Here is a 27,199-nt window from a genome sequence, read left to right as displayed (position 1 = left end):
CAAGAAAAAATGCAATTGTTTTGGGTATTTATTTATGGATCCTGTATTTATTAGGGTCAAATTGTGGTTCTAGGAGATTCATAGATTCAAGGACTCTTTATTCACGGGTTGATTTCCTTACCTTTGTGTTAAATTATTCCTGCTGATTGTTAATCTTTTGTTTTTTTAATTGTTTAAGGGAAAATTGTAATTTATACCCTTCCATAATATGCCAATTATCAATGTCACTCCTAAATTATTAGTGGCGTAAATGTTGCCCCTCAATTTTTAAAACGGTACATATATTGCCCCTCCCGTACCGTACGGGAGGGGCAATATATACCGTTTTGAAAAATGAGGGGCAACGTTTACACTACGGGAGTGCACTATATGTACCGTTTTTGAAAATTGAGGGGCAATATTTACACCACTAATAATTCAAAGTAATATTGATAATTTGCATATTATGTAGGAGCATAAATTACAATTTTCCTATTGTTTAATTAATTCCTCATCATACATTTAATCTATATAATACCAGCATTTGTAGTCATTATGGGATACAAACACTACTTGCTTCATTATATTTGTATAGTTGAAATCGGGTATCGAGAATCTAATTTAACACAAAATGCATAGAGAGTATGTCAAGAAAAATGGTAAACAAATATCTAACTAATTAGTTCGTGACTTAAAAATCATGATTGGAATTTGGAAGTGGCATAGTGTAAGTTTGAATTCTATTAAAAATATGTAGGAAAAAAACAAAATGCCCAAGAACATGCGCACATGACTGATTGTGCGACTCACATGATTCCTATTAGTCTGTACTCCACTACTCTTAATAATAATTAAAAAAAAAAAGTATTGTCTGTCGGAACAATAATTAAAACAAAAGTACATTAATGATTCCCATTAGTTTGTACTCCACTATCTTAAGAATAATTAAAAGATGCCCGCATGGACAGCTCAACTGGTTATAGAGGTGAAGTTGGGGAAGAATAACCATGGATCGAGTTTCATCAGCAGCAGTGTGGGAGCAACCTCTCAAAGTGAGGGGCTCAGTTGAGCTACCATGATTTACATCCTCCCATATGCCCTATCAGGCCCTGTACATTAATGATTTACATCCTCCCATATGCCCTATCAGGCCCTTAGGGTTGAATCAAGAATAATTAAAAGAAATGTACATTAATGATTTCCATTATTGCATTAGTCTTAATGATAGTAACAATATATAATTAAATGAAAAGTTAACCAATTATTATGTTATGTGATGACACTTATATTGCTATTGTTATTATTCTAAATAAATGGATGATCATAGAGCAAATACTACTTTGGACTGAGAATTTATATAGAGCATATACTTTTTTTTTTTTTTAATTAAGAGTGTTGGCGATTCTTCCAAATGGAAGATTATAGATTCTGGATTTATTTCCCAGTAAGATAATATTGAACATGTGTTTCAGTAGATTGAGAAAGTAATTATTAGCTTAAATCACATCAATAATTCAGAGTTTCAGACCTTACCCCATATATCATCATTGCAGCTATACTCGTCTCGTTTCTTGCTCAGTAAATGCTCAGATCTGAGTTTCAGAAACAACACTTGAGAATAGTTGAATCAGAAACACTTCATAACTCATCAGACCTTCAGTCTCTCATCTGATCTCGACCTTAGCTTCTTCAAGGTATGTTTCATACTTTCACCTGCTTCACTTGAAGAATTCCTTTTTTACTTTGTCTTTGATACACTTTAGCATAACTCACTCACCATTACATTTTCCCTCTCAACTCCTTTGCTTTTTAATTCGCTGCATGTTTTTTTTTTTTTTTTTTTTTTTTATGAAGATTAATTCGCTACATGTTTATTCACTAATAATTTTATACTAGATATTTTAATTGTGTTCACTATACATGAAAATATTCATGAAGGCTTATATATATTAGCCCATCAGCATACAAATAATTGAAAAACTGGTAATGGTAACAAACTTTGCATTTTATGTTGAATCACATGAAGTTTAGAAACTAGCTAGCTATCTAGAAGATGCAATGATTTTGCTGAGGATACTATATATAATTCAGCAGATTAGATTTGAGTTAATACCCAATTTAGTCTTTGACTATAATGGTTTTTCTCGATTATATTTAGTCCTAAATGACATTTTGTGCTTAATAAGGTCATCAGCTTTGATGGTCTTACCCAATTGAGTCTTTGGCTATTAGAATTAATCAAGGACTAAAAAAATAAAAAAAAAATCTATAGTCGAAGACTAAATTGGTTAAAACAACTATAGTCCAAGACTAAATTGGGTATTAATAGAGGTAAAATTACCAAGTTATCTTAACAGAGGATTCAATTAAGCAAAATCATCAAAGTCGAAGACCTAATTAAGCACAAAAATAAAAAGTCATTTAGAACTAAATCGAGAAAAATTATATTACTATACTCAAGTACTAAATTGGGTATTAACCCATCTTGCATGCATCATGCATGCACCATCTCTGTTATAATCATTCCATTTCTTGTTCAATAATTGAGAGTAATAAGCCTGATATGAGTTCTGGCCGCCAGAAACACTTTAGAGAGGTTCAAGTTCAATGGATTTTGATGCTGTAACCACTCTAATCAAAATAGTAGATCAAGACCTTATGGAGCCCAAACTACTTTCGTGTTTTGATGCTTCACTGCTTGAAACAATCAAGTTGTTGTCTGCCAAGCTCTACTTTGTGCAAGACTTTTTGGAGGAATGTAAGACGAAAATGAATCACGGGGACACCTTCGCTAACGTGCTGTATTTTGTAATCCAAGATAAAGTTGCTACAACATATGAAAATTACAGAAGAGAATTACTGAGAATGGTATATTTTGAAGATAACTGGGGAGAGTCTGCATTTGTGGCGTCTGAACTTCATTTGACCTTAAAACAAGTGGTAAGAGATATTGAAGGAGCTGGAGAATGGATCCCGTTGTTAAAAAAAATAGCTACTTTAGTGCCTAAGAAAGAGAATATCACAGATTGCGATACCTACCAAAATGCTTTAGAGGCTGAGAATGAAATGATTGTAGGATTCGACAGTGATATAGAGACAATAATAAATCGGCTCACTTTTTTATACTCGAAGAGATACATTGAAACCATTTTGAGGAGAAGTGACATTGACAAGTTACGGGGATGTGTTGAAAATCCATTGGTGAAACTAGAAGTTATCCCACTGGTTGGGGAAGGAGGCATTGGAAAAACTACATTAGCCAGAAGAGTATATGGACATCCAATTACTATTGATAGCTTTCACATTCGAGCATGGGTAGTTGTGTCTCAGGTTCATAATCTCAAAGAGATACTCATTGGTCTATTACGTTGTATTTCACCAATAACTAGTGAAATCTACAACATAGATGAAGCTCATATAGCAGAGCAATTACGCAGAAGTTTGATGGGCCAGAAGTATTTAATTTTCTTAGATGACATATGGACCACTGCTGCATGGGATGCCATCCATGATTGTTTTCCAGAGAATTCTAATGGAAGCCGAATCTTAGTAACTACTCGGTTTGCAGAGGTGGCTGAATACTTAAGTGCAGATCCCTACCATATGACGTATCGAACTTTAAAGGATCGTTGGGAGTTATTTTCGATGAAAGTGTTTGGGAAAAGTCAATGCATTCCCAGGGAATATGAGTTAATTGGGAAACGCATTGTTCTTGGTTGCAGTGGATTACCACTAGCAGTTGTTGTGATTGCTGGACTTTTGGCAACAGTAAAAGAGTCTCTAGAAATATGGAGAGATGTTGAGGAAACTTTGGATGGAGTTGATAATAACAACAGAATTTCAACAATACTTTCATTGAGCTACAACTACTTACCTAGTCACTTGAAAGCTTGCTTTCATTATTTTGGTGTGTTTCCTGAAGACAATGTCATTCCTGTTAAGAAATTAATCAACTTATGGGTTGCAGAGGGATTTTTAATACAAGATAAAAATATGAGTTTGGAAGAAGTGGCAGAGAGTTACTTGGATGATTTCATCAATAGAAGTCTAGTTCAAATTAATGAGTTGAGTATTGACAGCAAAGTTAAATCATGTAAGGTTCATGATCGAGTGCATGAGGTTTGTGTGAGAGAAGCAATAAAGGGGAATACTTTGTGCATTATCAATGACAATCATGCTCCAAAAGCTAGTCGTTGGTTAAGCTGTCAAACAAGTTATTGGCCAATCACACGAGCGAGTTATGGGAATTGCACTCCTGGTAAAATCCATTCCATTCTCTGCTTTAGTAAAGATGTATACCATTCAAAAAGCAGGTTGGTATACCCATGTTTGAAATCCCTAAGAGTATTGGATTTATCATTAGTTAAATGGTCACAAGGCATGCCTCATGAAATAACAGACTTGGTTCATTTGAGATACTTGGCTTTATGTACCATTGGTTCTCTTTACGAGTTTCAATTTTTCAAGCTTAAGAAATTGGTAACTCTCATAGTTACTTCATGGATGGAAAAATGTCCTTTGCAACTGCCATGTGATATTTTGGATTTGCCACAGTTGAGGCATTTGCATGTTGATAAGAGATGTTCACAGTATCTCCCTTGCTTGGTCAAAAAAGATCTTCAAACTCTTTATTGGTTGAAAGTTGCTAGCTCTAATGAAAAACCAAACTTCGAAATGGTTCCAAATCTAAGGGAACTTGGGATATTCATTGAAGGCCAACTGGCGCCTAGCTATCTAGGGAGCCTTGTGTATTTACATATACTTGAGAAGTTGAAATTTGAAGTAGGAAGAGTTGAGCGCTTTTATCTACCAATAGGTTTTCCACCAAACCTTAAGAAGTTGACACTTCGGTATACTTATCTTCCGTGGAAGGAGATGGACACAATTGGCAAGTTGCCGCACCTTGAGGTGCTTAAACTAAAAGATTTCGCATGTTGTGGTTCAAAGTGGGAACCATCAAAGAAGGGATTTCGGGAATTAAAGACACTTCTTATTTCACATTCAGATCTCAAACACTGGAAAGCAAGTTCTATTAATTTCCCAGTTTTGGAGTGCCTAGTCTTAAGATGTTGTTGGGAATTGACACAAGTTCCACAGAAGTTTTCAAAAATTGGAACACTAAAGTTAATTGTGTTAGAAGGTTGCTATTATTCTCTTGTGAGTTCTGCAAAGAACATTTCTGTTGAAAAGATGTTTTGGTTTATGGGAAGAGAGGCGGTTTGTAAACTTCATGTTCATGAAGTAGGAATTAAGGTTTCTCTCTAATTCTTGTTCTTTATTTCAAAATATTGGGTTTCTGCCTTCTAATTCCTTGTATTAATTTAATTATTTTTTTATTTTTTTTTACTCATTTTCTATTACTTTTCAAGGTTGAATTGCCTATTATTGAAAGCTTTGAAGAAGAAAGTGTGAAAAGCTCTGAAGAAGAAAGTGTTGAAAGCTCTATAGAAAAAAGTGTCGAAACCTCTAAAGAAGAAATGTTGAAAGCTGATAAGAGTGTGATGAAATATCTGAAGAAGTTATTCTGGTGTATGCATTGAAGAAAAAAGTGCAGTGACTGAGGAAAGGTTATTCTGATGTGTTAAGTTGCAATTGAATTTGAACATCACTTTATGTTTCAGCTTGTAAGTTCATGGCTTAAGTTTATTGTTGAATAAGTTCTATGGTCTGTTGATGCACGGGCTAATGTTGATGATGTTTATAAATTTAGCCACTTGTCCAGTCCAATCTATATCTTTGGTTGGGAGAAAACAAACCGGAAGTATTTTTGGTTTCCATTTGATCTGAACAATTTCAGCTGTGTGTGTGTTACGATTTTTTTTTTTTTTTTTTTTTTTTTTTTTTTTTTTTTTTTTTGTGCTCCATTGGCTAAGTTGAAACAGTCCACTGTTCAATGCACCATTGAAATGCTTTTTGGTGCCAATGGAACCTGCATTCATTTTGGACCCTGAGTGACTGAACCAAACTTTTTATTTGCAAATTAATTAATCAAACTGAAGTTTTTTCTGATTAATCGAAGTTTTTTTTAGCTACATTTTTAAATACATAAAATTATAATTACAAATTAACATTACCAATTAAATGAACTGAATTGTTTTTATTAACTAAAATTCTTTTACCAGGTTACCATGATGACATGGCATGGGTTATTAGCTGATGTAGACATTCCCCCAAATTTTTAAGTAAACCCCCAAAATCAGACTCCTCACGCAGCCCTCTCTAGACCAAATCACCACAGAGCCTCCACAATCCAATGCGAGAGCACCGAGCCCGCCGACCATCTGCCCTACTTTGATTTTGGAGTAAGAGATTTTGATATGGAGAAACTTCAACTGTCTAAGCATTTCCGGTTTCCTTGGCCAGTGAATGTAACACTACTACAAAAATACATTACAACGTCTCCATTTTAACGTCGGTTTTTTTATAAAGCCGACGTTAAAATATTTTTATAATTGTTTTATTTTTTAAAAAAATATATATAACATCGGTTGGATCAAACAACCGACATTATATGTATTTTTTTTTTTTAAAAAAAAAGAAATTAAAATCAGATACGGTGTCGGCTAACGAAAGAGCTGACGTCGTAAAGGATTTTAATTTTTTTTATTTTATTTAAATAAGTTACGACGTCGGTTATAGGTCAAACCGACGTCGTAACTTCAATAAAAAAAATTAAAAAATATATATTAGATATACGACGTCGGCTAAGTGTATAGCTGACGTCGTAGTGTTTAAAACAATCGGGCTAAAACCCTACCGAGACCAAAAAGTGTAACAACGAACCTTTCTTCTTCACCATACATACCAGTCGTCGCCTCCTCCACACCAATCGTCGCCCCTCGACTTCGACGTCGCCACCGTCGTCGTCCTTTCGTCGTTGAACGCCAGCCGCCGTCGCCCCTTCGTCGTCGAACGCTAGCCGCTGCATCGCTGGATGTCGCCTCGTCGCACGTCGGCACGCCGCTGCTGCACACTGGACGGATGCTCACCGCCGCTGCTGCTCGCTAGATGGACGCTCGCCGTCGCCGCTGCCGCTGCTCGATGGACGGACGCTCGCCGCCACCGCTGCTCGCTGAACGGAGCTGGTAAGTTTTAATTGTTTTTTTTTTTAATTAGTTTTTTTTTTTTTTTTTTTTGAGAAACAAGAGCTAATTCATTAAGTCATAATCAAGACAATCAACAAGGAAATGCGGGGATGTGTCGAACCACTCCCCACGGTCTGTCTCAGAAAAGGCCCCCCGCGCAACAGTGTCGGTGGCACAATTCGCAGACCGTCTAGCATAAACGAATTCAACACCGCCAATCGCGGTTGCTAACTCCTTTACATCATCAATTAATAAACCAAAAGAAGAACTAAACGAAGACGAACGCAAAACATTAAAGACAATTTGGCAATCCATTTCAACTTCCACATTTCCCATGCCTATGCCTAGTAGCCAACTTAGTGCCTCCCTTACGCTCAGTGCCCCAGCTTCCATCACCGTGTAATTGCCCTGTACGAACATATTCTTACAAGCCAAGAACCTGCCTTCATCATCTCTTAAAACCCAGCTAAGGCTCATTGTACCAGAGCTACTGTGGAGTGCCGCATCTGTATTTAGCTTCAGCATCCCTCTCCCCGTGCGTGACCATTTATCCGAGGGAGAGCTGGTAGCTGTGTTCGTGGTTTGCAAGTTCGCCGACTTCCAGTTTTCCAAGAACACCAAGGATCTACGCAACATATTATTCAGATCAAACGCCACCCCCTTCCATACATGTTCATTCTTGGCAGTCTAGATACCCGAACAAACAACTATAAACTTAGCACGTACCTCTTCATTCATAACATTAATGCAGTTGAAAAACCAATCGCTGGCATCAACACTGGACGCGTACATGCTAATCCACAGGGTAGTCCAAACAGACACATCATGCGGACATTGGATGAACATATGCAATGCAGATTTATCGGTTACTCCACACATGTGGCACGTCAGTGAGTAAACCACATGCTTGGCAGCCAGTGCCTCTCTGGTTGGTAGGTAGCGCGACGCCAACTGCCAACAAAAAGCCTTCACTTTGGGCGGGACTTGCGCATTCCAAATCTTCAGCCATGGTCGGGAGACTTATTAGACCAAGGTGAGCTGTTTGTAACACGACTTCACCGTGTAGGTCCCCTTTGAATCCCAAAACCAATACCAGCCGTCCTGTGGCCTCCTTATACTGATCGGTACACTCAAGATCAAGGCTACATCACGCTCACAAAATACATCTCGTACACATCCGACATCCCACCCTGTTCTCTATACGTTGAGAAACGAGGATACGGGGGCTTCGGACACAGACTCATGGAAATCAGTTTGCACGTATGGGTAGTCATGCACTGGCAGCCATGGATCCAGTCCAATTCTCGTACTGGCTCCGTTACCAATGTATCGCCTGCACCCTTGCCGGAGCATCTCCTGTACTGTTAACAACCCCCTCCAGATAAATGACAGGTTGCTCCTCTCCTTAACGTCAAAGTAGGTACCATTAGGGTAGTATCTCCCTTTGATGACTCGAGCTACCAGAGATGAGGGTCGCGTGAGTAGGCGTCATGCCTGTTTTCCAATTAAAGCTTTGTTCATCTCATGTAACTTTCGAAACCCCATGTCCCCACTTTCCTTCGAAGGCTTAAGCCAGCCCACGAACGCTACCGCACTCCCTTCCCATTCCCTACCCTTCATGTCCACCGGTACTCGTTTAGAATAGTCTCAATATCCTTGCATAGACCCATGGGCAGCATAAACTCCATCATCACATACACTGGCATGGACTGGATCACATTTTTTAACAGCACTTCACACCCCGCACGTGACAGGAATTTTGCCTTCCAACTTTTGATCTTTGCCAATATGTCAGTCCTTCACAAACCCCATAATTTCCTTCTTCTTCCTTCCCACAACAGAGGGGAGTCCTAAATATCTGGCATTAGACTCTCCTTCTGTCACCCCAAGCACATTGGTGATCTCCGCTCTGTGTTGCTGACTCACATTGGCGCTGAAGCATGCGGTAGACTTTTCATAGTTTACATGTTGTCCTGAAGCAGTAGCGTATGTATCCAACACATACCTCATATTCACACTTTCGGGGGTGTTCGCCCACAGGAACAGAAGGCAATCGTCAGCGAATAACAAATGAGTTATTGGTGGCGCTTGCCTTGCTATTGAGATGCTGTGCAGTTGTCCCGCACTCGTCTTTCTCTTTATTAATGCACTAAGCCCCTCGGTGACAAGTAAGAAGAGGTATGGTGACAACGGGTCCCCCTGGCGAATGCCCCTGGATGGAATTATTGGGCCCAGCTGTTGGTGTTCATGGAGGACACGGTATTTCACCGATGTAACCATGCCCATAATTATCTCAACCCAGTGTTGAGCAAACCCCATCTTCTGCGTCACAGCTTTTAGAAATTGCCACTCGACCCAGTCATAGGCCTTGCTAATGTCAACTTTCAACGCCACCATACCTTCTCGTCCCTGTGCTTTACGCTTCAGGAAATGGTGCACCTCAAAAGCCAACTTAACATTATCTGTTATCAAACGCCCCGGTACAAAAGCACTTTGTGCACTGGATATCAGCTTTTGTAGCAGGGGTTTAAGCCTATTCGCACAGACTTTGGCTGCGATCTTATATAGAACGTTACATAAAGAAATTGGGCGCATATCCCTCATTGATTCAGAGCGCTCCTTCTTCGGGATTAAGACAATTTAGGTGTCACTTGCCTTAGGTGGTAGGCTAGCAGATTGCATAAAGTCCCTACAAAACACTGTTACCTCTCCCCCGACGATGTCCCAGAAATGTTGATAGAAGCCCGGCTCGAACCCATCAGGCCCCGGGGACTTATCCGGGTGCATTTGGAACACAGCACGACGGCCCTCTTCCTGGCATAACGGCTGCAATAGCATATCATTTTCCCGCTCCGTTACAGAGGTTCGAATGCCACGAATGACCTCGTCCATATCCCCCTGGTTTGCAGTAAATAGGTTTTTGAAATAATCAACCATAAGATTACCCAGCTCACCCTCCTCCTCGACCCACTGCCCATCATCACCCCTCAGCCGTTGAATCTTGTTTTTCCTCTGCCTGGTCTTTAGGGAGTTATGAAAGAACTTACTGTTAACATCCCCTCCCCTATACCAGTATTCTTTTGCCCGCTGCTTCCAGTACCCATGTTGTTGTTCAAGCAGGTACAGAAACTCCCTCTCCGTGTCCGCATAGTCTGCCAGCCCATGCACATCTCGTCGTGGCTGTAGCACCTCCAGTCGGTTTTTACACTGGTCGATGCACCGCTGAAACTCCCTATTGTATGTTTGTCCCCAACGACCAATGTCCAGACCGCATCGTTTTACCCTACTCAAGGCATCCACGTCCACTGTACTTTCCCAGCTCTTCGCCACAATTTCACGGCACATGTCTTCTCGCAGCCAGATATTATCAAACATATAGCGTCATCATTTTCTTGCTCGCTGACTCGCAATAGGAACTAGGAACAATGGAAGGTGGTCACTATATGGGCACATCAATGACTTAGCTGTAGCAACATTAAACATGTTCAGCCAACTATCCGAAACCAGTATGCGGTCTAATTTTTCTTCCCTCATATTTGGCGAGCCACGAGACCTTTTCCAAGGTGAATTGGTGGCCTGAGAATGGTAGATCCTGCAAGCCACAATCAGAAATGGCTTCCCGGAACCCATTAATGCACCATTCTGTATGGGAGGCGCGCCCTCTCTTCTCGGATTGGTCTAGTAGGTCATTGCAATCTCCCATCACCAGCCATGGAAATATGTTCTGTGACACCAAGTGACGTAGTAACTTCCATGAATCCAGCCTGCGCTGCCTCTGCGGGTACCCATAGTAACCGGTGAGTCTCCACGCAGGGATTCCAACATCTAGCGAGATATGGCTGTCAACTTGATTGCCTGAGAACCCCATAATGGATAGAATAATCATCTTAGTCCAAAGCAATGCCAACCCACCGCTGTGCCCAACCGCATCCACAACAAACAGCCCTTCGAACCCTAACTGCACACGTATTGCTTCCATTCTATGCTTATCTACATATGTCTCCATCAAGAACACAACCTGCGGACTCTTTGTGCGGACTAAGTCCGCTAGCATGCGAATTTCCGTCGGGTTGTCAAGCCCCCGGTAATTCCAGCTTAAAAGACCCATCCTCCGAAGCCACCTCTGTCTCATCCGCAGCAGTATTCCTAGTGCCACTAGACCCACCTCCAGAAGAACTACCATACATATCAGCGCATGGTGCCTTCCACTCTCTGCGGTCAGCGTCGAACTACGGCGCGACCCATCCCTGGCCGAAAGTTGGTGTATTCCGTCGTGTTCCTGCCCTTAGCCATGCCCCGTAGGGTTTATCCGCTTTACCATCAACGCCTTGTGCCAGCTTAGGGCAGACCTTTTCCCCATGGCCAATGATGCCACAAAGAAAGTAGAAAGTTGGTAACCTTTCCGAGCGGAAGTCCACGAAGACCCATAGGCCATTGTCCTTCCTCAGTTTCATCTGTTTCCGCAGCGGTTTTGTTACATCGATGTTAACCCGCACTCGGTAGAAGGTTCGCATAGATCCCCCAAAGTTCTTTTCGTCCATCTGGACTAGCGTTCCGAGGAAAGACCCTATTACCGACACAACTCCTTCTAATCGTAGCCCAGCGGGCAGTGAATGAATCTGAACTCAGAAATCTGCATGGTTCAGTGACACATTCTCAGGATCATCACCCCGGTTGGAGCCTCTGCATGATCAACAGGTTCTGTTCGTATGTCCATGGCCCGTCACCTAGAACACTTGTGAGATCGGATTCGTGGTAAAACCGTATCAGAAACCGCTGAGGTTGTAGTTGGCACATGGTGACTCCCATGGTCGGCTGCCATATTGCAGCCATAGTATCTTGAAAGAAGATGAACTTGACTGGCCTGTTCGTTACGAGGCGGCCGACTGCACAGTACGTGGAATCCGTACTTTGCTCAGGGAGTGGAACATTTGGTAGTTGCAAGGCGGCGTCCTCATCGTCAACATCTGCTAGTACCAAGTTTGCACATAAGTGTGAGATGTCCTAGCCATGTAGGGGCGGAGAACTGTTCACAAAAGTGGCGGAGAACTGCTCACGAAAGTGGTGAGAGAGAAAATGGCACTTTTGAGATTTTGAGATTTGCGAAAACTCTGGTCGTCGTTGAAATTGTTTATATATATATATATATATATATATATATATATATATATATATATATTGAATTATATTTTATATATTTTGAATTTTATAAATTATTGTTGAGTATATTTCAAAATTTTAAGAATAGTTGTGTATATATTTTTTATTTTATGAGTTATTGGGTAAATTATGTATTGTTGTGTGTATATTTGGAATTTTATGAAATATTGTTTTTATATTTTCAACTTTTAGCAATTGTGTATATATATTTCGAAATTTTAGGAGTTGTTGAGTAAATTATGAATTGTTGTGTGTATATTTGAAATTTTATGAAATATTGTTTTTATATTTTCAACTTTTAGCAATTGTGTATATATATTTCAAAATTTTAGGAGTTGTTGAGTAAATTATGAATTGTTGTGTGTATATTTGGAATATATTTTATGAAATATTGTTTATATATTTTCAATTTTTAGAAATTGTTATCTATAAATGTTGATTATTGTGTATGTTATGAATTATTGTGTTTATATATTTTGAATTTTTTAGAATTATAATATATATTTCAAATTTTATGAATAATTGTGTATCTATTTTGATATTTTGAATTGTATAAATTATTGTGTGGATATTTGAAATTTTAGGAATTATTTTGTATATATATTTTGAATTTTAAGAATTATTGTAGCTGTTGTAGTTGTTATTATTATAGCAATTTGTTAAAATAGTGTTAAAAATGTTTAATTAGGGTTATTATTATTATTTTAAATTGGCTTGTGATGGATAAACGTTGGATGATAGCTAATCAATCGACTTAGTACGGAATACGAAGATGGAGTTAGAAATTTTTAGACTTTGCAAAGAATAACCTTCTGAATAGTAATAAGAGGTGGTTGTGTCATTGTAAGAAATGTTGTAATCAGAAAAGGTTATGTGAAGATGACATATATGATGATCTAATCGTTAATGGGATTAATCCATATTATACACAATGGATTTGGCACGGTGAAAGCGATGTGGCTACGACATCTAACATGTATGTTGACAATGAAGATGATGACTCTGAAGATCGGTTGGATGAAATGTTTTGCGATGTTGGAGAAGAGTTTATCAATCGGTCAAGTGAGTTGGATGAATTATTGAACGATTCAAAACAACCTTTATGGCCGAGGTGTAGCAAATATACCCGATTGTCTGTTGTATTAAAATTATTCAATTTGAAAGCTGGGAATGGGTGGAGCGACAAGAGCTTTACTGCGTTACTTAAAATAGTAAAGGATATGCTTCCAGATGGTAATGAACTTCCCAAGAGTAAGTATGATGCCAAAAAGATTTTGTGTCCCATGCGTATGGGATATAAAAAGATACATGTTTGCCCTAACGATTACATATTGTTTAGGATTGATTACAAAGAATTGCATGCATGTCCAATATGTGGGGCATCTCGTTATAAAACAAGAGAGAATGTTGCTGGTAAAGTACGTTTAAGAAGTCCACCAATTAAAGTTTGTAGGGTATCTCCCAATTCTTCCAAGATTTAAGCGCATGTTTGCAAATCCAAGCGATGCGAAGAATTTAACATGGCATGCAGATCAAAGATTTTCTGATGGCAAACTTGGACACCCGACTGATTCTTCTCAATGGTTAACAGATAATGCATTTCCTGAATTTGGCCACGAGTCGAGAAATTGTAGACTTGGACATTGTACTGATGGTATTAACCCCTACGGGAACCTAAGTAGCAAGCATAGCTCATGGCCAGTTATGTTGGTAATTTATAATCTACCCCCTTGGTTGTGTATGAAACGCAAATATATATTATTATGCTTGATGATTTCCGGGCCAAAACAACCAGGTAATGATATAGATGTTTTTTTGGTGCCTTTGATTGATGACTTGAAGCAATTATGGGATGAAGGTGTCTTAGTGTTTGACGCATATCGGAAGGAGAATTTTAAGTTGCATGCAATGCTTTTTTGCACAATCAATGACTTTCCAGCTTATGGAAACCTGTCTGGATATAGTGTCAAAGGTCATAAGACATGCCCCATATGTGAAGATAATACCTGTTATCATCAACTTGTTCATGGTAGAAAGACTGTCTACATGGGGCATTGGAGATTTCTTGATAAATTTCACCCTTATCGAAAATTTAAAAAAGCATTCAATGGGGTACAAGACTATACAGATGCTCCACAACCATTGACTGGGAATCAAGTTTATGAACGAGTTGAATGCATCAATGTTACTTTTGGTAAGAGTCAAAAGCTTAAATCTCAAAGAGGTAAGATGTCAAAATATAATGTTGAGATACCTACAAATGAGAAGAGTCTGTGGAAAAAGAAATCTATATTTTTTGATCTTCCATATTGGAAGACACTAGATGTGAGACATAGTATTTATGTGATTCATGTAGAGAAAAATATATGTGATAGTCTTGTTGGAACTCTTTTAGACATAAAAGGTAAGACTAAAGATGGACTCAATGCTAGATTGGATTTGGTTGAAATGTGTATACGACCTACATTAGCTCCACGTTGCGGGGACAAGAAAACATATTTGCCTACGGCTGCTCATACTTTATCAAGAAAGGAGAAAATAAGTTTTTGTGAGTGTTTAGGTGGAGTAAAGGTACCACAATGGTATTCATCAAAGATCAGTAGACTTGTTAATATGCATGATTTAAAGTTAGTGGGGTTGAAGTCTCATGATTGTCATGTCTTAATGCAACAACTACTGCCAGTGGCTGTTAAAGGCATATTGCCTAAGAAGTTGAGATATACCATCATAAGACTTTGTTTCTTTTTCAATGCAATATGTGGGAAAGTTATTGATCTAGACAAATTAGATGAATTGCAAAATGACATTATTGTTACACTGTGTCAGCTAGAGATGCACTTTCCACCTTCATTTTTTGATATCATGGTTCATTTTCTTGTGCATTTGGTGAGAGAGATCAGACATTGTGGTCCAGCTTATTTGAGGTAGATGTACCCATTTGAACGGTACATAAAAGTATTAAAAGGTTATGTTAGGAACCGATATAGGCTGGAAGCATCTATTATTGAAAGCTATGTTGCTGAGGAGATTACTGAGTTTTGTACTAAATATTTGGCAAGGGTAGAGGCTATTGGTCTTTTTAAGTGTCGACATGAAGGAAGAATTGCTGGGAAGGGCACTCGAGGAGTCAAAGTGAATACTATGCCTCGTGAAGATGTTGAACAGGAACACTTGTACATCTTGCATACTACAAGTGAAGTCGAACCATATTTAGATGAACACAAGACCTTGATTAAGGAGCAAAATTCCAAAAGGACAGACATGTGGATTGTGGGCGAACATAATCGTACTTTTATTGGTTGGTTCAAAAATAAAGTTCTTGAAGAGAATAATGTTTCTAAAAGTGTTTCATGGTTAGCTCATAGTCCCGGTTTGGATGTCATATGTCATAATGGATATGACATTAATGGGTTTTCTTTTTATACAAAAGCTCAAGATGAAAAGAGCACTATTAAAAACAGTGGAGTTACTTTGGTTGCAAATTCAATGCATTTTAGTAGTTCGAAATATACAAATCCTGTGATTGCAGAGTTATCATACTATGGTGTGATTGAAGAAATATGGGAAGTTTATTATGTTTTGTTTAGGGTGTCGGTGTTCCGATGTAGATGGGTTGATAATAAACATGGTGTAAAAGTTGATGAGTTAGGATTTACACTTGTAGATTTTAATCAGGAAGGGCATAAAAATGAGCCGTTCATAATGGCATCACAATCAAAACAAGTCTTTTATATTAGTGATCCTTGTGACAAAAAATGGTCAATTGTTCTTCATGGAAAGAGACAAATTATTGGAGATGAGAATGAAGATGTTAGTTTTGATATTGAGGAAATACCACCATTTTCTTCATGTTTATTGCCCGTTATTGTAGATAATGAGATAGATGAAGTGCATGCATCACGAGATGATCATCAAGAAAGGATATGAGAGAATTGGCTATTATATGTAATGCTTTAATTAAATATTTATTCTGTTTTTTAGTTTTCTTATTCTAATACTTCTATATATTCTAATAATTTTTCTTTCTAAACAGGCAGGATTCAGTAAATGATGATGGTACTACACAAAGTACTTCTTAAACAACCTATATAAAAAAAAGGCATGAACTGTATGAAATTAGTATGAAACTCAAAGGTTAAACAAGAGTGTGATGGCCCAAAATGTTATAATTGGCTGATGGCCCAATATCTAGATCTCATATACTTATTGATTAATCTATTTTCTTCCTTTCACAACATTACTACACTTTCTATATGACCCATATGAATCACAAAAGTATTATCATGTGAGCACTTCAAGACAATTTATTTAGTAAAAATGGATTACCAATTTAGCAAGATCCTGATAACAGTAATATCTTATAGAATCTGATGAAATATAATGGGGATGATAATACTTAGTAAAAATGGCATTCTCAAAAAACTAGCACATGAAGAAGTAGTTACCACCTAAACTTGGGATCCCCAGAAAGACACCTCGCGGCAAGAGCCAAGATGAGCTACTTTTTGGGCAACCTCCAGCGTATACTGACCTTCAAGGCGATTGTCCAGAATGCGGAATACTCTGCGCTTGTTAGCCATGTACAGTTTGGCCCATTCTACCAGATTGTGTTCCGCAGATGGTCTATTCTTGTCAATTGCTCTACGGCCCGACAACACTTCAAGGAGGACAACTCCAAAGCTATAGAAATCGATCTTGGCAGTCAAATGACCTACACCAAATGATTCAAATGGGGCTAAGTAAACCGACTGAGAGAGGCTGTGTTGTGGTTATACAAATGTTAAGACGCAGGAAAGAAATCTCTATTTACTTTCGTAACAGGAAAAAAGTATAAGAATCGAGGTGTGTGCATAAATGATGAAACCATACCAGTGGCTAAATACTCCGAAGCAGCATATCCATAGGTTCCCATGACCCTAGTGGAGACGTGGCTTTTATCACCCGTCGGTCCATCCTTGGCCAAGCCAAAGTCAGAGAACTTGCCATAGTAACCAAATCCACCTTCTCCCAGCACACTATCGGGACGAAAGTTCCTGGTGGCCATTCTTAGATCAGCAAACGTAAAGCGTTTCAGATTGGGGGACTGCAAGATCTCCCTTCACTCCTGGTAGCACAGAACTGCTACTTGAATTTTTCAAGGGAAAACAAGAAGATAAGAACTAAAATGTAATCACCTGTATTAGGGGGACTTTCAGCTTTGATTATGGCACTCAAGCAAATACCCATCAGAAAGACCAGGCTTTACTCGCTATCTTCTTCACCAAACTTATTTTTCGCTCTGCAAATCATCAAGAACATGTTAAATGACAGATCTAAATAGTAAAATAGCCAGAAAATAAACAACCCGACCAATGAACAAAAATAAATAGCCAAAAAGCCAAAAAGGTGGTTTCTTTGATTCACCGAGACTAAGATGAGCACTCCACCAAAACCACTAAGTTGTTGAAAAGTTGAAATTAAACCCAGAAAACTGCAGAAAAAAAGAATAAAGATTAAATTGAGGAAAGAAGCACCTTCCTCAGAGAACAAGAGCAACCCAGCTCAGACCTGATTATGATTTAAGAGAAGGGATTAGAGGAGTAAATGACTGCTTTTCAGAGGTTTCGCTGAAGAAGCTGATAGAAAGAGGGGATGAGCTTTTGTTTGACACTTTGACTAATCTTTTCGGCTTTGGCACTGTTCAAAATCAATTGAGACCAAGATAGAGTCAAACAGAGCACTAAAATGTATGCTCTATAAAATTCCATACCCATCATATTAACAGAAATACAGAATACATTTCACTATAACCACAAAAAGTGGGTGTATACCTGCCACCGAGAAAATATGTAGCTTTGTGCTCAGATGTGATAGACCTGCATTAGCTACTCCAAGATTGCCTTCACTGTTCTCAAAATCGATGGAATTCACTTTGTGAGGCATTGTTGAAGATCCAATTTCACCAGGTTTGATTATCTGCTAAAAGTTTGAGATGATTATCACTTTTTTATATTGTTAAATAATAGTACCATTGCATCAAAGTAAACAGGGGACAAACCTATTTGAAGAATCGCAAAGAAATGTATCCCCAGATGTCTCTATTAAAATCAATTAAAATGTTGTTGAACTGGATAATAGAATGAAAAAGTTTGGTCATATAGTCATGGGTTTCAATCTGCATTGTTAAAGAATAGTGGAGTTACCAAGTGGCTTGTGGTCCACTAGTATCGGGTTGCTCCTCTAAGTTGGAAGTGAAAGGTTTGAATCTCAGTTGAGGCAAGTAGTGTGTATATGTAGTTTATCCCCCTTCTTTCTTTACAATAAAAACAAAAAAAAAATAAAAAAATAGTGGAGTTAAACTATATCACAAGGTTAAGTAACCAAAACATAAAGTTCACATGTAGTCACATTATTTTGGCAACAATCACTTGAAACTAGACAACATCCACACCATCACATAATCTGATATAAATGTTTCAAACGATGTAATAAAGAAATAAATTTAAAAATATATATTAAATAGACGTGGTAAAGAGTAAAGGTAATACATAAAGCAAATGATAAATTGCAAGATCTAGGGAGAGTAGCATCAACAAATTCAAAGCCTTTTACCCCTGCGTCTGCATATAGGCTCTTTCAGTATTAATTAGTCATAGATTCAAGCCCTGAAAATGACTTTTTCATCTAGAAACAGATGTAATGTAAGGTATTATACAGCTTCCTTCTTCAAATCAAGTATGATAGGGAGCCTTGTATCACTGAGTCAAATATCTATGTCTATACATCTGCTATATATAAAAGTGGCTTAGTGTTCCTTTTGTGAAGACTGAAATAACCAATGAAAATCATTAGACACCCTGTCTAACCCAAGAGAAAGCATCCTGGTTTTATTAGAGGCAATGTTTAATACAATAGACATGTGACTAGTATAATATAATAGGATAAGCATACTGATGATCCACTATAAAATGATTAGACTTACATGACAGGTTTATGTATGCCATGCACTTATGGCAGTTCTCAAATAGCAAGCATCAAGCTTATCTCCATACTGACAAGATAGTAAAACAATGCCCAATAAGGTCATAGAAGATACCTGAGGGACATAAGGATTGAGGCTTAACCCAAGATCTTGCCAACACCAGGATCTCCACCTACTAAAACTAAGGAAACTACAGAATGGAAACATCCAGATTCAGTGATATAAAAAATCTGTATTGAGATGTACAAGTTTAAATACACTAGCGAATGAAAATGAGGAGAAGGGTCGGGGCTGCGGTTAGCGAATGAAAATGACTTCAAATAAATGCTCCCAGAACTCTTTGTGAAACACTATGAAGTCGGCTATTTAGTTAATAGCCGAGGTTATAGATAAAAAATAAAATAAATAAATAAAAAATAAATACAATACGACGTCGGTTATCTATTTAGCCGACGGGAATATTATAAAAAAAATAAAAAAAAATAAAATACCTCACATCGTATTGTATTTATTTATTTTTTATTTTATTTTTCATCTATAACGTCGGTTATTAGTAAATAGCCGACGTTATAGGTTTTATAAAAAAAAATTAAAAAGGCTTTAACGTCGGCTATGTATATAGCCGACGTTAAAAGCCCAACGTTATATGTGAATTCTGTAGTAGTGTTGTCTATGCTTTGGTGCCATTGCATCCCAAGGAAGGAATAAAATGCAACCAAGAGCTAGGAAGTGTATCTTCTTAGGGTTGCCACCAAATGTGAAGGGTTACTGAAATATATATAAGCGCAGCACACAGTGATGTTAAAACTGACGTTGTAACACAAACGATTTGCAACGCAGTTCGGGCAAACAACCATAATCTGCAAGACACTTCTCAATTTGAGAATTTGCCTAAATCCACTAAAAGCTTAATATTTAAAGTACACTATTTGGAACCTGAGATTACACAATAGAATGATCTTTCCTATCGGACTATTGAGACCTAAACACATGTACTACTTTCTAGGGGATTTGGGTATCTCTTCTCAATGACTCTCGTTGGCGAGCTGTCGTAGGCTCCCAAATTAAAACCTTACAAACGTAGTTGCGGGAGTAAGGATCGATCCCACGAGGAGTAACTAGTTTAATGTATGTGCTCAAATTAAAGTAAGGGGGGGTTTGGTATGAAGATGATAATCAAATAAAATAAACGAATAAAGCTATGAAAACAATATATTGAAAGCACCTATAATAGAAAACCTTGGTTAGTAAAGATCCACCACCGGAATTTAACACTGATCATTGATTCAAAAGGTAATTAGTATGCAATTGAATATTTGTCGTGAAATTATTTCATTTCTGTTTTCCCTTAGTTGTAGGTAAATAAAGCACAAGCGGTTTAATTACCCCTAACTACTAAATAACCTAAGACAAGCGCTATAGATTTAATTTAATAGCAGCAATAGGAACTAGGAAAACCAACAAACTAAATAACACAAGCACAAGCGGTTGCATTTAATTTAGGAAAATATTCTTCCTGAAATCAATTATCACTAAGCCGTCAATAATTAACCTCAGTTGCTACTGAATATTAGAATAATTTGTAGCACAACATTATCTAATATAGCAAATAATTATATCAAATAACTTAGAAGAATATTTAATACCCAAATGCATAAAAATTATATAATAAAATAAATAAATAACCTTACAGCGTAATGAACTCCGGGGCTTCAATTCACTAAACCAAACAAGAAATTAGCCGCGAATGGGCATTGATAACAACCTTAAAGAATATTCGAGAGGGGAAGAATGAACGTTTAACAAAATAAAATGTTCTACTATTTATACAATTTAAAAAATGAACCTAAGCTATGCTCTACCACCCATTCCCTATTTTCTTGCGCCACACAAAGAGTCTTCCGCTATTGCCGCATGAATTGGTCGACGAAAGTTTTCCGTTGCTTTGCTGTAGATCCTACACGAATTGAAGACAAGAAATAATATAATTACAATGTTTGAATTTGTTTTGTCTTTTTGCTATGAATTGAACCTAACTTAAAATAATACTTAAATTATTAAGTAAAGTTGGACTATAAATTGGACTCAAAACTTAAATCTAACTAAATATTATTATAATACACTTATTTACCTAATTAATTAATTAAGTTCTAAAATGAAATAATTATTAAATAATTATAAATAACTAATGTAAAATTATTATAAAGATGTACCTAAAATATTAGCGTAAAATATGCCCATCAAATTCCCCCACACTAAAACGTTTGCTTGTCCCCAAGCAAAAATATTATTTGCGAAGTAAATTAAAATGAAATTCCCACCACTCATAACATATCATGAACAACAATCTGAAGCACCCTGCAATTAATAAGTTAGCACCCTGTTTGAAAATGGAGAAAACTAAATAAGTAAGCCCTCACAGGAATGTCACTCATCACTCAAGTGTTTGATGGGTATAAATTTCACTCAAGTTCATTCCTATAAAATTGCTCTACCATAGGCTTGCATATCTTCTCAATCACCTCTACAAGAGTCATGCATGACACAAATCATAAGGACTTTTCACAGGTTGTAATGGGGCTAGGGTTAAGATAGGGAATATTTAGGAAAGTAGCTTAAACAAAAGCTTTCAAACTAGAGGAGTAAATAAATACAAATAATCCAAGATACTTGCTCAACACCAAGTATAGAATGCTTCCTCAGTATTACCAGAATTTCCCCTTACTTCATTTATTTAGAAGTAACTTCAACTCAAAATCAATTGCTGATTCTTTCTCATTTTCTCATAAATTTTCAGCATATATTCTCCATTTTTCCATTTTTTCATTTTTTCAATTTTTCAATTTCCATATTTTTTGGAATCATGAATTGTCTTCGTTTTCTTTTTCATAGAAGACCAGTGACAAATCGGCAATGAAGATACAACCCACCTCATTCTCCATCATATTAACACAAGAAAGTGACCTCCCCCACACTTCTTCCTCACAACCTCACGTAGATTACACGAATAATTCAAAATTTGCTCCACTAGTTATTCAGCTGGGTGAAGGCATTATTTTTAGATATAAAAGGCTTGTAATGTGGTTCAGGATAAAGAAAAGAATGGCCATGAAGCTCAAGGTGGTTAACAAAGGGGAATAAATCATAGGACAAACCGGTTATTTGGCTAGTGGGGCTCAAAATCAAATAATGGCCTTAATCACACTTGAATCATGCATGGTCTAATTAGATTTAAAAGAGAATCAAGGCAAGTTCTAGAGAAACAAAATTATGGAAGAAATCACACAATAGAAAGAAAATAAGACCGAAGTGTCGGTCAATGGCTCAAAACACTCACAGGTTTATTGCTTACTTAATATAGCCACTACATATCAAACAAGAAATGCTAACAAACTAATCACAATTTGCCAAACTATTTATTCAATCATGTTATGAATTCCAAGAAAGGAAAATATAATATTTTGTTTTTCAAAATAATACTTATTTTGCATAAAATACTAGTAAAATATTTGTGAAAATTTTTGAAAATTTTGACATATGCAAACAAATAATAAAACTAAATTCCCTCCCCCACACTTATTATCAACATTGTCCCCAATGTTGAAAAAAAAACACAGAAAAAGGGTTATTGAATGAGAATAGGGAATAAAATAAAATAAAATAAAATAAAATAAAATAAAAATGGAACAAACACACCTTAGGTTGCCTCCCAAGCAGCGCCTTTGTTTATCGTCGTTGGCTCGACTTATGATATTTCTTTAAATTTCCATCGTCTTTTTGAGTACCTTCGATGATTATGAATATTCAAAGAAACAGCCCCTTCATGCAGATTAGGACTCAAAGATGATTTATTATTTGGTTCTTCTTTATTTTCAATAGAAGCAATTGCATTAAATTTAACAAGTTTCAAGGAATCAACAAAAATTGCAAAATTATCATCACTAGGAGATCTCATGGTATCATAAATATTAAAGTTCACAAATTTACCATTAGACTCCATTGTAAGCATGCCACTATGAATATCAATTTTCGTTTTTGCAGTTTTTAAGAATGGTCTTCCTAACAAAATATGAGAAATTTTATTATCATTTTCCATATCCAGTACATAAAAATCAGCAGGAAAAACCAAGTTATTAACTTCAACAAGCAAATCCTCAATCACACCCCTAGGATATGTAGTAGATCCATCAGCCAATTGAATTACTATACTAGATTTACTCAGGGGTCCAAGATTTAACGAATTATAAACAGAATATGGCATCACATTAATAGAAGCTCCTAAATCTAACATAGCATTTTCAAGTTTCACACCACTTATCATGCACGGGATAGTAAACATACCCGGATCTTTACACTTTTCAGGAAGATTGTCTTGACTAGCCATAGAGACATTCTCATGCACTTTCATTTCCTCAATTCTGTTATTTCGTTTATTTTTCAAAGTGCATAACTCTTTTAGAAAATTTGCATAGCGAGGTACTTTTTCTATAAAATCTAAAAGTGGTTTATTAGCATCACATTCACGAAAGGTCTCATACAGATCATTATTTGAGTTTCCTCTTATTGGTTCTAAAAGAGCTTGAGGAAATGGGGGTACTGGTTCATAATCAGAAAAAGAAGAAAGCTTACCTTGGGACTTCTCTTTATTGTTGACAATGATTCCTGCACTTATTTCCTTGTTTAAATCAACATTCTTTTCCAGCGACATACTTTCAACACTAATTGCACTTACATTCTCTTTAGGATTAACAACCGTTTGAGAGGGTAATTTGCCAGAACTCTGTGCTTCCAACCGACTAACCGTAGTTGCTAGTTGACCCATTTGTCTTTCCAAGTTTTGAATACTAGCATTTGTTTCTTGAATACTAGCTCTTGTCTCTTGTTGGAATAGTTGTGTTTCTTGTTGAAACTGCAAAGTGTTAGTAGCAAGAGATTTAACAATATCTTCTAGGTTCGTACTTGAGCTAGAGCTTTGGGTTGGTTGTTGTCTTGAAGGAAATGATTGTCTATACTGTTGAAAATTAGAACGATTCTGAACAAACTGGTTCCCTTGTGAGTTCCCATAGCTAAGGTTTGGGTGATCCCTCCATCCAGGATTATATGTATTAGAAAATGGATCATACTTACCTCGAGGTTGTCCAGGAAAACCTCCAACCATATTAACATGTTCAATAGGTTCTTCTTGAAGAGTTGGGCAGGCATCAGTTTGGTGCCCAACTACCGAGCAAATTCTACATGCTTTTACAGTTTGCATATTGCCTAGTGCTAATTGACGAACAAGAGTAGTTAAACCAGAAATTTGTTGTTCAAGAGCAGAAATATTTACCTCATTCACTTGCTTAGACGGTTGGACAAGTCTATTGCCAAACTGTTGAGAATTTGCAGCCATGTTTGCAATTAGAGTTCTTGCATCGTCTGGTGTCTTGTCAACTAAAGCACCACCGCTTGCGGCATCAATCATGCTTCTATCCATTGAAAAAAGTCCTTCATAAAAGTATTGAATGAGTAATTGATCACTAATTTGATGGTGTGGGTAACTTGCACATAGTTTCTTGAAACGCTCCCAATATTCATACAGGGACTCTCCATTGTTTTGCCTTATACCACATATTTCCTTTCTGATGTTGGCCGCCCTTGAAGCTGGGAAATATTTTTCAAGGAACACTGTTTTCAAGTTATTCCATGTGGTGATGCTCCCAGAAGGTAAATAATATAGCCAATCCTTCGCTGAATCTTTCAAAGAAAATGGGAAGGCTCTCAACTTGATTTGTTCTTCAGTAACCCCTGTGGGTTTCATACTTGAACACACCACATGGAATTCCTTCAAGTGCTTGTGAGGATCTTCACCTGCAAGTCCATGAAAAGAAGGCAATAGATGAATTAACCCAGATTTTAATTCAAATTGTACATTAGCATCCAGAGCAGGAAAAGTAATGCATAAAGGTTGCTGATCCAAATTTGGAGCTCCAAGCTCTTTTAAAGTACGATTTTGAGCCATGGGTTCCTCTTCTAAATCAGAATTGGCAGAATTGGTAGCCAGATCACTAAACTCAAATTTTCTCAAAGCTTGTTTCTTCCACCTGCGTATAGTTCTTTCAATTTCCGGATAGTACGGCAAGATTTTTTGATTAGCAGATCGGGTTATAGGCATAAAAAAAGAGAAAATATATTGCAGCATTTATGTAAAAGCACTGAAAGAAAAGAAAATTATTCTTTTTGATTAAAAAAAACAAATAAATAAATAAATAAATAAAATAAACAAATAAATAAGTGAACACAAAATAAACAAGAAAGTCTCCCCGGCAACGGCGCCAAAATTTGGCGAGCTGTCGTAGGCTCCCAAATTAAAACCTTACAAACGTAGTAGCGGGAGTAAGGATCGATCCCACGAGGAGTAACTAGTTTAATGTATGTGCTCAAATTAAAGTAAAGGGGGGTTTGGTATGAAGATGATAATCAAATAAAATAAACGAATAAAGCTATGAAAACAATATATTGAAAGCACCTATAATAGAAAACCTTGGTTAGTAAAGATCCACCACCGGAATTTAACACTGATCATTGATTCAAAAGGTAATTAGTATGCAATTGAATATTTGTCGTGAAATTATTTCATTTCTGTTTTCCCTTAGTTGTAGGTAAATAAAGCACAAGCGGTTTAATTACCCCTAACTACTAAATAACCTAAGACAAGCGCTATAGATTTAATTTAATAGCAGCAATAGGAACTAGGAAAACCAACAAACTAAATAACACAAGCACAAGCGGTTGCATTTAATTTAGGAAAATATTCTTCCTGAAATCAATTATCACTAAGCCGTCAATAATTAACCTCAGTTGCTACTGAATATTAGAATAATTTGTAGCACAACATTATCTAATATAGCAAATAATTATATCAAATAACTTAGAAGAATATTTAATACCCAAATGCATAAAAATTATATAATAAAATAAATAAATAACCTTACAGCGTAATGAACTCCGGGGCTTCAATTCACTAAACCAAACAAGAAATTAGCCGCGAATGGGCATTGATAACAACCTTAAAGAATATTCGAGAGGGGAAGAATGAACGTTTAACAAAATAAAATGTTCTACTATTTATACAATTTAAAAAATGAACCTAAGCTATGCTCTACCACCCATTCCCTATTTTCTTGCGCCACACAAAGAGTCTTCTGCTATTGCCGCATGAATTGGTCGACGAAAGTTTTCCGTTGCTTTGCTGTAGATCCTACACGAATTGAAGACAAGAAATAATATAATTACAATGTTTGAATTTGTTTTGTCTTTTTGCTATGAATTGAACCTAACTTAAAATAATACTTAAATTATTAAGTAAAGTTGGACTATAAATTGGACTCAAAACTTAAATCTAACTAAATATTATTATAATACACTTATTTACCTAATTAATTAATTAATTAAGTTCTAAAATGAAATAATTATTAAATAATTATAAATAACTAATGTAAAATTATTATAAAGATGTACCTAAAATATGAGCGTAAAATATGACCATCACTCGTACCTCACAATATTAGATCTTGAAAGCTTGAGCTCTTTTGTTGATGAGTAGCTGCTTTTATAATGCCAAGAGTCATATGATGGTCCTAAGAAGGCTTTGTTAATCCTTACCAAAATAGGAGTAGGAATCTTTGATTCCTATTTGGATATGGTAATCCCTTTTTGCACAAAATTTGACAAGCTATTTTGAATCAACATTCTCCCCCTTTGTCAAATTTTTGGCAAAAACTTTGATCTTCCAGGAGCCTAAAAAAGACCCCCACTTAGTTGATTACCCTTTTGAAAACAGTTTGTCTTGAATCTTAGAGGTATTATCCTCTTTTCTTTGTATATGTTTTTGTTGCTTTGTCAGCTCAAAAATAAATGGTAGCCAGAGAACAGCTGAGTCAATCTGCATATATGGTAGAAATAGAACTATACACAGTAGCATGTACACAAAAAGAGTTTTCCAGGGGAAATTTGCATATACAAAAAAAGAGCATAT

General features: G+C 36.8%; 3 protein-coding genes across 3 annotated transcripts; 1 reads left to right on the top strand and 2 right to left on the bottom strand.

Moving 5' to 3' along the window:
• Positions 1–1,535: 1,535 nt before the first annotated feature.
• LOC109154284 (putative late blight resistance protein homolog R1C-3) lies at positions 1,536–5,038 on the top strand. Its single transcript, XM_019302110.1, has 3 exons — positions 1,536–1,673; positions 2,561–4,887; positions 4,985–5,038. Exons 2-3 carry the CDS (start codon positions 2,587–2,589, stop codon positions 5,036–5,038), a joined length of 2,355 nt encoding a protein of 784 aa, XP_019157655.1. The 5' UTR covers positions 1,536–1,673; positions 2,561–2,586.
• Positions 5,039–7,127: 2,089 nt separating this feature from the next.
• On the bottom strand, positions 7,128–7,700 carry LOC109154283. The gene has a single exon (XM_019302109.1). The coding sequence runs from the start codon at positions 7,698–7,700 to the stop codon at positions 7,128–7,130; it is 573 nt and encodes a 190-aa protein (XP_019157654.1).
• Positions 7,701–16,474: 8,774 nt separating this feature from the next.
• Positions 16,475–17,350, bottom strand: LOC109154308 (protein kinase APK1A, chloroplastic-like). Its single transcript, XM_019302130.1, has 2 exons — positions 17,094–17,350; positions 16,475–16,935 (listed from the first exon to the last, which is right to left on the bottom strand). The coding sequence occupies exons 1-2, from the start codon at positions 17,266–17,268 to the stop codon at positions 16,673–16,675; spliced, it is 438 nt and encodes a 145-aa protein (XP_019157675.1). The 5' UTR covers positions 17,269–17,350; the 3' UTR covers positions 16,475–16,672.
• Positions 17,351–27,199: the final 9,849 nt, after the last annotated feature.

This window comes from Ipomoea nil, unplaced genomic scaffold (assembly GCF_001879475.1).
Source record: "Ipomoea nil cultivar Tokyo-kokei standard unplaced genomic scaffold, Asagao_1.1 scaffold2616, whole genome shotgun sequence".
NCBI lineage: Eukaryota > Viridiplantae > Streptophyta > Magnoliopsida > Solanales > Convolvulaceae > Ipomoea > Ipomoea nil.
The sequence above is the reverse complement of the archived record's forward strand: the minus strand, read 5'-3'. Positions and strand labels throughout refer to the sequence as shown.